The 11,491-nt window shown below is 38.9% G+C and overlaps 1 protein-coding gene across 5 annotated transcripts in view; it reads right to left on the bottom strand.

Moving 5' to 3' along the window:
- Window positions 1–11,491, bottom strand: part of Cdin1 (CDAN1 interacting nuclease 1) — a 213,810-nt gene that overhangs the window by 141,221 nt on the left and 61,098 nt on the right. For all 5 annotated transcript variants that reach the window (XR_005976686.1, XM_041679308.1, XM_041679307.1 and 2 more), the window contains exon 4: window positions 3,774–3,834. Coding sequence is in view for 4 of the 5 variants with exons in the window: in XM_041679308.1 (XP_041535242.1) it covers window positions 3,774–3,834 (61 nt within the window). In the remaining variant the exon portion in view is untranslated. The remainder of the gene's footprint in view (window positions 1–3,773; window positions 3,835–11,491) is intronic.

Here is an 11,491-nt window from a genome sequence, read left to right as displayed (position 1 = left end):
CCAAACTGTGCCAGCAGTTGATATTCCAATATTTTGTCAACACTGAAGATTAAGTCAATTTTAATCAACTGTAACAAGCGTCATTCATTAAAATCTTTCCCACCCTTGGTGGCTTCCATTGTAGTAGACTATAGAAAAATCTGTGCTGTTGAAAAGGATAGCTGGGTCATTCATAGAATACAACATCGGAACTAACAATGATGGGAAAACTTGGAAAAAATACTTACCCAAAATAGGCAAAAATGTTCTTATAGTCTCAATTTTTGTTGGTAGGTCAATATTGCTTTCTACTCTAGATCTTCCTTCCTTTTCTTTTCAAAATTCTCTTTTTTTCTTTTTCTTTTTTTAGTTTTTCAAGACAGGGTTTCTCTGTAGCTTTGGAACCTGTTCTGGAACTAGCTCTTGTAGACCAGGCTGGCCTCGAACTCACAGAGATTCGCCTGCCTCTGCCTCCCGAGTGCTGGGATTAAAGTCATGCGCCTCTGCTGCCCAGCAAAGCCCCTTTTCTATCCAACCTCCTACACTTACATTATTTTGTGTTCAAATTTGAGTTTTCAAATTTCAAAAAACACTTTATTTAGTCACTTTTCAAGAGCTAAATCAAATGTCCAAACCATTAAAAATAGGGATTTTTGACTGATTTCATTTTATCTTTAGAGGGAGCTGAGATTTGCTATAAGTTCTTTACACACAAAATATGTTGCATGATAAAAGAAAAAACTACTTTGTGGAGATATTAAGAATAAAATAAAACAATATTAATATCTGTTACATAAATTAGCGTCCTGAGTTTGGCCCAAAATACTGCTGACCAATCTAAAAGGTTCAGAGCCCAGAAACTGAACCTGTTTTTAAACAGAGAATCAAATGGAAAACAAAGAACATTCAGAAAAAGTCATTTTAGTGATGATAATAATAATAATAACAACAAATCACCTACTCATTTATATATTTTCTTTTTCAGATTATTCATTACCCATTGATTAATTTCACCAGGATACATATATACATATATGTGTGTGTATATATATATATAGATACATATATATTAAAAAGCAATGATGCCTCCCTAATAAAATACTTTTCATCCTGAGTGTAAAATGGGAAATATTGCTCATATATTATCACCAGAAATTTTTCTTGGCAGGCATCCAAGTCCCATGTCCATACCAAAGTTTTATCTTGATTAAGTAACTAGATAAAGAAGGTAGCTTCATTTGTATGAACAGTTTTTTTTTTTTTCAAATATGTGTGTACTTGGACGCCCTTAAATTCCCTGAGTAGAAAAAAATGCTTTCCACAGAGCTGCTTATTCGGAGTAACCCACATCAGGGCTGACACATGAAAAATGGTGAAATTACCGAAGGTGGTCCAGCCTGAATAAGGACTACCTTATTAGTTCAGGTACCTGCATCTCTCTAATTTTCATATTAATCATGTGTCCATCTTGCTCTGAAATAGGGCCATCATGCTTCATGTCAGAATTTAGCATGTAAGTAAAATTCATAGTGCTTCAAATATAACTTGAAAATATTTGTGTGGAGAGAAGAGAATGACAGATCATACAATCACTAACAGAAGGAGATCTCCTAAAATATGCATTTTCAAGCCTGATCAGGAAAAATGGTATTAAGACATTTATGAAACCAATGGTGGCTACCTAGATCTCTTATCCCCCCAGTCAACAATAATATGGTGCTTGTGTCTAAGAGGAGAGCTGCTGCACACTATAATATAGGAGTTACATATTTCTCATCAATTTTTACAGTTTCCACTGATTAAATATATATTGACTCATAAAATATTACCATCACATCAACTGCCACCAGATAGAAGCGTATGTCCTTTAAGTATTAACTAGCATATAAACATGGGAGGCTCGATGTTTAGAAGCCATAATCTGGTACCCACCATTTCCAAATTACTCTAATGCATTAGTAATCTCATGGAAAGTGTTTTCTCTGCACTAACTGGGCACCAAAAGAAAGAGGTGGGGTGGTAATCTCTAAATAACTATTTCTTTTGGGGAAGCTAAATATTGCCACATATTCACGGTAAATAGTAGATTTATTGATGGAGGGAAATAGATAGTGATGGGTTAGCTTTTCCTATACATTCCCAATAACATGGAATCTCAGATCAGTCCCATAAACTAAGCTCAATAGAACTATCCATTAAAAATTCAAATGAGCAGCTGGAGAAGAGTTGGCTTAGTGATTAAGAACACTGACTACTCTTCCATAAGACCTGGGTTCGATTCCCAGGACCCAGGTGGTGGCTCACAACCATGTCTAACTCCAGTTCCAGGGAATCTGACACCCTCCTCTGGCATTCACGGGGATTAAACACAAACAAGGTACACAAATACACAAGCAGGCAAAACACCCATACACATAAAAATAACAATAAATCTTTCTTTAAAAAATGAAACTCAAATGAATATAAAGTGCTCTTTTAAAGAACTTCCACCATCAATGTGATCATGTATGAAAGCAAGCTCCATATCTGCATACACTTTTCCCCAGGTGCACCTACAATGCTATCCACTCCCTCGTCTCTTCCACAGAGGATAATCACTAAAATTCTACTTAGCACTCAAGTAGTACGTAAAGTCACTAAGAGCATCAGCTTAGAAAAACAACAGCAAAATAACAACCGCCCTGCTCTAGAAATAAGAAAATAAGGCACAAGACAAATCGTTCTATGTGTTAGCCATCCTATCTATCAGTTTGTGAAGATGCTTTCCAGACTATTAAAACCGTCTAGTAACTGATGGGTAATTGCTCTTCTGCTGACTGCAGCAGTGTGCAGCAGACATGAGCTGCAAGAGAAGCCATCCTTCCTTCCTAATGCAGCATGCAGAACTTGCTGCTCCTGCAACGCCTAATGTTCATGGCACATAGTCATCTTTAATGCAAACACACATTTTCTGCCTTGCCTCTCTGTTTCCCATTATAACACAACACAGAAACAGTGTGCATTTCATGCCGTCCCTATGAGGTTTGCATAAGCCATTCCAACTCAGACTCAATACTGTATTGCTCTCATTACAGTGGATAAATATTTTAGAGTTTAGGAATTAAATATTTTATTTTTCGGTAGGCTCTCTGCAACTATTGTGAACTTTCTGCAGTTTCTCCACTCGTAGGAAATCTTCAGGGTTTCCTTTTGAAAATGCCAGGCTGTTAGCTGTTTCCCCACACAGGAGCAGATCAGAGCTGACAAATAAGCGCCATCAATCACGTTATACTTGGTGTTAATAAGAATATTATGTTTCTTTATGGGAAGGCGCTTTACCATAGGCTTGTGTCCTTTATTATAATAAAAGTTTACAAACAGAAAAATGAATCAAGTAAATGATACATTGCTAAATATAAAATTTCTCACTTCGGTTTTATAATACTTAGCATAGGTTTTATTGGCACACATCTCTTTACTTGACATAGGTATTTCTCATGCTAAATGAAGGCACCAATCCTAAGAGCATGTTCAGAGCTGTTTGGCTGAAATTTTCCACAAAACAAGAAGCAAAGAAGCTGTTTGTACATTTGCCTTAAAAGAAGTAGACTAATTATGTCGACTGATTTATTAATTCACGAAGTTCTTTGTCCAATTATTAAAAGTACAAAGAGATCAGGGAGCAATTTAAATGTCTAACACACCTCAAAATCTTTCCCTTTTTTTGAAGTTAATTACAATTCTGAGTAACACTACTCTCGATAGGCCCCTTAGGTTCAGCTCAGGTTTAAATAAAATCATAACAATAACATTACCTCATTGGCCAGCTCGAGGAGCACAGGGGCTGCTCCGTTTTTCCCCACACCATCCAGGTACCTAGACAGACAAAGGCAAGTGGTCATGCAGTGACAAGGAAAGGCCAGCACAGACTTGTTAGTGTCCCCTGTGTATACATGTTTCTCCTGGGCAAATGCCATGCTCAAGTCCTGTTAAAGCGTGCTCCCATCACAGAAAAGCAGTGAAGGGAAAGACAGCACAACAGCTTCCCTCAAACCAGCCAGCTACTGAAGGTGAGGCAGAAGGCACAACCACACCAGTCTCCACTACTTCATAAACTTTTAGAAGTAAGGGAACAGAGATTTCCAGACTCCCATCCACAGCACTCTGTGCCACACACAGCATCTCATAGGAAGGAGGAAAGCTGGTTTTCACAGCTTAAACAAAGCATGCAGGCATGTCGGCACCCATGCTACTGAGACCTTACACCTCTGACATCATCTCATCTGCCCTAGATTCCTGTAATCACCTCCAGCCTTCACCGCCAAACTGCACTTCACCAAGCCAATAAGCACTAAAGCACAGGTTCTCCTAGACGTGGAACATGGGACGGTTTGTTTAAACCAGACTTTGAATGTGGTATCTGCCTCCTCTAGGAGCTCTGAACACGCATGTTCGATCCCAACACTACACGGTAACCACTTACCAGGTACTGTGAGGTTCTAGATAATATGGATCTTTTTGCTCTTGTTCTACTAGTGGTTGGATCTAGCAATTTACACATGGTAGGCATGGAGTCTATCACGGAGCTCTTTCCCTACTCCTTTTTTTGCTGTTTTGAATTTGTAACATGGTTTTGCTGAGTTGGCAGGCTGAGTTTGAACTCACTATGTGGCCCAGGCTGGCCTGTGATTCTCCTGCCTTGGCCTGGGATTACAGGCCTGAGCCAGGATGTATGGCCATAATCCAGTTCCTGTCCACTCTACTAGGCCAGCCTCATCTCCAGCACTGTCTGCTACACTTAGCCTTCACCTGTGTTAACTTTACATGGCTCCAGTACCATGGTCTCCAGTCCACCATCCATGAGTTAACGCCCTTTCATGTGCTAATGGGAAGCAACTTGAACATCTCTCTATCAGAGAACACAGAATAGCGTACTGCCAAGCTACAGAAGTCCACCTATCTACAAGATATGTTCCAACATATTCAGTGAATGCCCGAATTGATATAGAACTCTGAACTCCACATATATGATGTCCTGTGTGTGTGTGCGTGCTCAACATAAAGACTAGCTTATTAATTCAGAGTAAGAGATTTATAACTGAACAACATTCTATAATAAAATTTATGTAAATGTGGTTCTGTTTCTCTCTTACTAAACTTCATTCAACTTTCTTGTGATAACTGTGTGAGATAACACAAGGCCTATATGGTAAGAGGAAGTGAGATGACCGATAGGCACTGCAACCCAGCTGTAGGCTACTACTGTTCTGACAATAGATCAGCAGGGGATCAGGGAGCCGATGACCATAGATTACTTGAGCCATTGATAGCAAAACACTGGAACGAGGAGGACTAGTTTACTTGTCTGTCTCAAACTCATCTCCCAGTGTAATGCTGACAGGCTCATTAGGGAACTAGATTTCATTCAGTTTATGATATCTACCTCAATTCTTGTCTTATAAAAGATGGTTATATAGACTATATGCATATATACCTTTTCTCTACTAATAATCAAATAACTTTTAAATCCACATTAGACAACCTATCCGATAAGGATATTTTCTCAAAAATGTCTTCTTTGATTGGCTATATTAAAGTTCTTTGTTGATAGTTTAAAAGAAATAAAGTCAATAAATGAGTTCTGCCATATAACTGCCAACAGCAAATACTGTATTATATAATAACAAAAGCAAGACAGAGTTAACACCAATTATAATAATTCAAACCAATGTACTTCCCACATACAGTGGCCCTTCTTAACTATAACTGTATTAGGTAGGAAACAAATGAGGAAATAGGGGCTTCAGAAGCATAGGTGGGAGAAAAGTAAGTGTGGGTTTAAAAACAGGTCCAGAAGCAAAGAGGGGGAGGGATAAATACAACCCCCTAAAAGACAAATACAGAACCCAAAACTGAGCAACTGTGGCTTAAAAAGAAGAGCCCACGGGAAATAGGTAGGACGAGAACTTCAGCCTATACTTCCAGTGCACTGACAAGTATGCTCAAAGAATAAAATAAATGACCTGGTGTATGGCCATGTCACACCAAATAAGTGTGAGAAACGCAAACTCTCGAAGAGATCCAACCCTGGGTCCAGTATTTAACAGTATACCGTCATCGGGGTAGCTTTAGGATTCGATACTTAACATTCATGTATACTTCAAGTACTTTTGAGAGCTCCGGGTTAGACCATAATCTGGACTCTGAAGAAGCAACAGGAAAACAACCCTGTCTCTATCATCACAAAGATATGACAGTCTCCAGACAATAATACAACAAAACAAAGAAAAAAATGAAAGACATAATATGTGCTATGATAACACTTAAAATTAGGTGAGTTGGTCAGGAAGCCCACCTCCAAGGGAGTAGCATAAAGTGAAAAGGGTTAGCCAAGGTGTGTGGTTCAGGGGCAAATTACTTACACTAGAGAACTGTTGTTCTGAGTCAAAATTGCATAGTTTCCTATAAGAGGTGCATCCATCACTATACTGATAACACACAATGGAAGCGTCTAACAAGTTTAAACCAACAGGAGCTGGCCAAACAGCAACCCCAATGTACACCGTCTACATACACTCAATCAGCACAAACTCTTAGTGCTGTGAGTACAAGGGCTTCTCGCAAGCTCATAGGAGGAAACCAACCTCAAGGCACTGATATAATCTACCCAGGCCAGCACAGGGACGCACTTCTGAAGCGGCAGTGCTGGAGGAAGGTAGGTCACAGAGTCAGAGGATTGCAGCAATCCTTTGGTCAGCCAGTGGAGCTGAACTACTCAGCTCCGGAGCTACTCGGAGACTATCTCGAATAAGAAAAAGTAATGAGTAAATAAATAGGTGAAGTTCTATCTGGAAAACACCTGGTGTCATCTTCTGGCCTGGACACTCATGTACATACTCTCCTCTCTCTCTCTCTCTCTCTCTCTCTCTCTCTCTCTCCACACACACACACACACACACACACACACACACACACGAACATTTACATATATCCCACACATAAAAAGACCCTTAGAGAAGAACAATTTTATAATATCTGACTAGAAGATCTGTGATGATGACATTATGTACTTATTTTAAAAACCAACAGCTGAGTTGGAGCTAGAGCACAGTAATAGAGCTCTTCCCCAGCATGCACAAGACCCTGGGCTTAACCCTCAGTCTAAAACACAAAACCCTATAACTGTCACTATTTTCTCTCTTTTCAGAATGTTCTCTGTTTCCCAACAGACCAGTAAAGGCTGTTTACCATTATTCCGGACACTCCATACAGATAATTGCCAGAGTTGGGCTAGACTCTGCAAACACACCTCTGATGATACTTCTCTTACTGAAATTCGCACATCTGGAGACATAGCTATCTTCTGTTCCACACAACATTTGAAGGCAGGTAATGTGTCTTTTACACACATGCATGGGCAGCTACCAGCAGGACAGTGGTGTGCAGCAAATGGGGCTACTGGCCATTTAACCTCCTTCCTGATATAACAAAACCAACCTGAAGAAAGACTTATTTTGGCTCCCAGCTTTGAGGCATGGCCTGGCTCAATTGCTCAGGTCTGGGGCAAGGGATGAATCATGGCAGGAGGGCACGGCCATGTCAGTCAGGAGGCAGACAGGCAGGAAGGGGCCAGGACAGTGTGCAGGCTCCAAAGACACATGCCCAGTAACCTACTGAATGGTGTGACCTGTACATATGACAATTTTGGTCTCTAGTTATTCTGATCCAGAAATGCCCTCACATTCATTTAAAAGAGAAGTGTGTTTACTCTCTTCCCAGGCATTGGTCATCTGACTCTCAAGATTAGCATCACAGTGGAAGCAATGTTCAGAGAGTTTTATCATGCACTGTCAATATCAGGTCTCAACAATTCTTTTCTCCATGTCAACATCTTAGAAAATTAAATTGATCCAATTTTGTATAGCTACTAAAGCTGTTTCCTGAGCCAGTGTGGTTAGAAGGGATGGGAGGAGATAGGACTGCCAAACTTGATACTGATGGAAACTTACAGATCTGACCATCTGTGATGGTCAATAATCATTGTCAGCTTAATTGGCTTTGGAATCACCCAGAGCTGAGTGTATGAGGGTGCTGATGGTATTTCCGGTGAAGAACAGAGGAGGGAAGGCCCAGCTGGAATAAGGATACCAGGAGGAAGGCATCTGAGTACCAGCATCTCCTGTTGTCTGGGAGGAGTTAGAGCCACACCTACTTGCTGAATGAACTCTGCCATGAAGAATACTTTCACAAGGGAGGGGGAGGGAAATGGGAGGCGGTGGCGGGGGAGGCAGAAATCTTTAATAAATGAATAATAAAATAAAATAAAAAATAAAAAAAAAGAATACTTTCACAAATCACGGGTCAGCAAAAATCCTTCCTTCCTTAGGTTACACTTGTCAGGATCTTGGACCCAGCAACAAGAAAAGTAACTAAGAGCCCAACCACGTGTGAGCACAAAAGCCTGTGTGAGCATTTGGAAGAATCAAGATAAATTCCACCAAAGATGTTCCTGTATGAGAGTAAAACAGCATAATGCAAAAGGCTAGAGAACTGTTTTCAAATGAACACACTCTGTCTGCAAATATCCAACGGAGAAGATTTTGACACCAAGGCAAAAGCCCAGGAACACACTTTCTCCTGCCCTCCTATGTCTTGGTGAATCATCATGGTGCTCTTACGGTAACTACTGACTTTGAATGCACAATTGTCATAACCAAATGACAGCTAGAAGGTAGCTTTGGGGGCTCTCATACTGCTGCCAGGAACATAACCAAGACGGTTCTCGACAGTAATTTAGCAACATATAATCAATTTCTAAATGTTCACATTGTTTGTACCCGTAATTACATACACAGAAATCAACCAGTGCCGATGAGTCAAGCATGGAGGTGTTTACCACAGTATTATTTACAGTATCAGGGCACTGGGGACATACTCGGTTCTCAGGAGAATAACCTGGAAAATTCAAGTCTTTCACATTGTAGAGTAAGGCAACTAATAAAAGAAAAGGCTTTTTACAAAATAAATATATATAATATCACATACATTTTTCCATAATAAAATCCAGGAGTGGTAGCTGCACATATACTATGACCTCATCTATGTAAAAATGGGTTGTCAGAAGGCTGGGATGAAACTTTAACCAGTACTTATCTCTGAGTGGCACAATTATGGGCATTCATTCATTCCTTTCTGTGCTATCATAAATGTGCTTAATTTTCACAGCAGGTGGTATTACTTTCATAAAGGAAAAAAATTAAATAAGTTGTTATTAACATTTTCCCATTGCTTAAATATGTGTGGATAAAACATAAGTTGCCTTTATTCTAAGAAACCTAGAAAACAAAAAAGAACCTCTTAAAGCCAACGTACCTTGGCAAAATGTTTGCCCTGCATATTTACAGCGACAGGCTGGTGAGGCTGGTCTGCCTGAAAGGTAACAATATGGCTGGCTCCCACAGACAGACACAGGGGAGGACTGGCAATGGATCAAGACACTGGCAGGGGGGATGGTATTTCTTCTGAGTCTCTATTACTGGTTTTATTTAAAATGTTTTAATGCCTTATCATAACTGAGACTCTAATATTTAATAATACAAAAAAAATACATTTTTATATCCTCATGACCACCCACTCTACTGTTAATTACTCAGTAAATATACTTAACTATTTTTTTTATTTTTAAAGTAAAACTATCCAATTAATAGGAAAAAAATCACATATCAATAATTACTAGTACATTAATTTTTCGTTGCTGGAACTGAACCTATCTATGTCTTTGTACAAGCTAAGCAAGTGCTCTACACCACTGCAAACCAAAACCTCATTTTTTTTTAAGTTATTGTGAAACAGGGCCTCACAAAGTTACCGAGGCTGGCTGTGAACTTGAGATCCTCAAGCCTCTGCCTCCCCAAAGCTGCAATTACAAGAATGTGCCACTAGGCTTGTTGTGTGTGTGTGTGTGCGCGCGCGCGCGCAGAGAGAGAGAGAGAGAGAGAGAGAGAGAGAGAGAGAGAGAGTTTTTATTTGAACTAGTTTGTAAAAGTAGACGGTTTTGAAGTTATTTAATTGAAAGTGCCTTTACAGTGAGAGGAACGAGTGTGAGCAACCCTATCACTACCTGTCAAGCCCCTCACTTCCTCTCCCACCATACAGGGCTTTACATCTCAACATGGCCCTGATTTCATCTGACTGGCTAGGATTATAAAGTTTACAAACAAAAATATTTTTTTCTTTTTCTACAGATGTGGTGATGCAAGTCATTAAGCATAGTGTGAGGCAGGTGAATTGCCAAGTCAGAGACCAGCCTGGGCTGTATAATAACCTCTTGTCTCAAAACAAACAATTATTTCTTGGCATGTAAAAAAAATAACATTTAACTATTCATTTTTATTATTATCTCGGTGCCAAAGCATTTGGAGGTCTCATAGAACTTAAATGTAATTTCATTAAGGTAGCTATGACTTTCCTTGAACTATACAAAGACTTGTTTGGAGAGGAATTCTAAACACAGTGTACAGGGGGATCATCTACACATTGTTAATATCTTTACCTACTCAAATCAAAGGGAATCTTTTATGAGCAGAGTGAATGACTTTTTAAAAGAAAATCCAATTTCAATAGCTTCTTGATTCGTTTTTAAATTTTATTATTCAAAATTTGCAAATAGATAAAAATACCACCCACCCAAATTAGCCAGACCCCAATTTTGTACAATTTGTTTATACAATTCGTTGACCTTGTAAGAGACACCATCTCACCCTATCAGAACAGCTCTCTTCAACAAATCTGATAACAACTGTTGGAGAAATGTGGAGAGAAAAGAATCCTTACTTGTCTGTTGGTGGGGTACAAATTAATACAGTCGTGTAGAAATCAGTTTGGAGAGTTCTCAAAAATTTTAAAATAGAACTACCATATGCCCCAGCTCTTTCACTCCTGGGCCCAAACCCAGACTCCAGACTCTACCATAGAGATATTCGAACCCCATGTTTATTGACACTTTATTCACTATGGCAAGCAAAATGAACCAACCTATTTGTCCACCAACAGTTGAAGGACAATGAAAATTTAATGCATATCATTACCATTTATTGTTATCTATTTATACATCAAAATAATGATAACAAATGTCAGAATTAAGAAAATCTGAATTATCTTAAAAGTTCTGTTTATCTCAGAATAATAAAAAAAGCTGAAATTTAAATATTCTCTGAACACTATTATATTGGTTTAACACTCAACATTTTTATAAAAACCATAAAGCCCCCACAGTTGTATAAAATGATGTTTCTTCATAAAGTGCTTATTTGATGAAGGTCTATCTTAAATACCTAAAATGGCTACCCCAACAGATAGGAGGCAAAATACTACATTGGATTTCAATTCTATTTTTTTTTTTCAGCTTGCTGATCTGGATAAAAAATAAATGAAAACTACTTTGGAAACTTGCACATATACATGTGGGTCATATGTACATGTGAACGTATACATCCATAAAAGATGTGGCTTAATTCAACTTTCAAGTAACCAA

The sequence above is a fragment of the Microtus oregoni genome, unplaced genomic scaffold (assembly GCF_018167655.1).
Source record: "Microtus oregoni isolate MIOR12 unplaced genomic scaffold, Mior012 000031F_ref0000149, whole genome shotgun sequence".
In the NCBI taxonomy this organism is placed as follows: domain Eukaryota; kingdom Metazoa; phylum Chordata; class Mammalia; order Rodentia; family Cricetidae; genus Microtus; species Microtus oregoni.
Note: the sequence above shows the minus strand (reverse complement) of the source record. Positions and strands in the feature narration are given on the sequence as shown.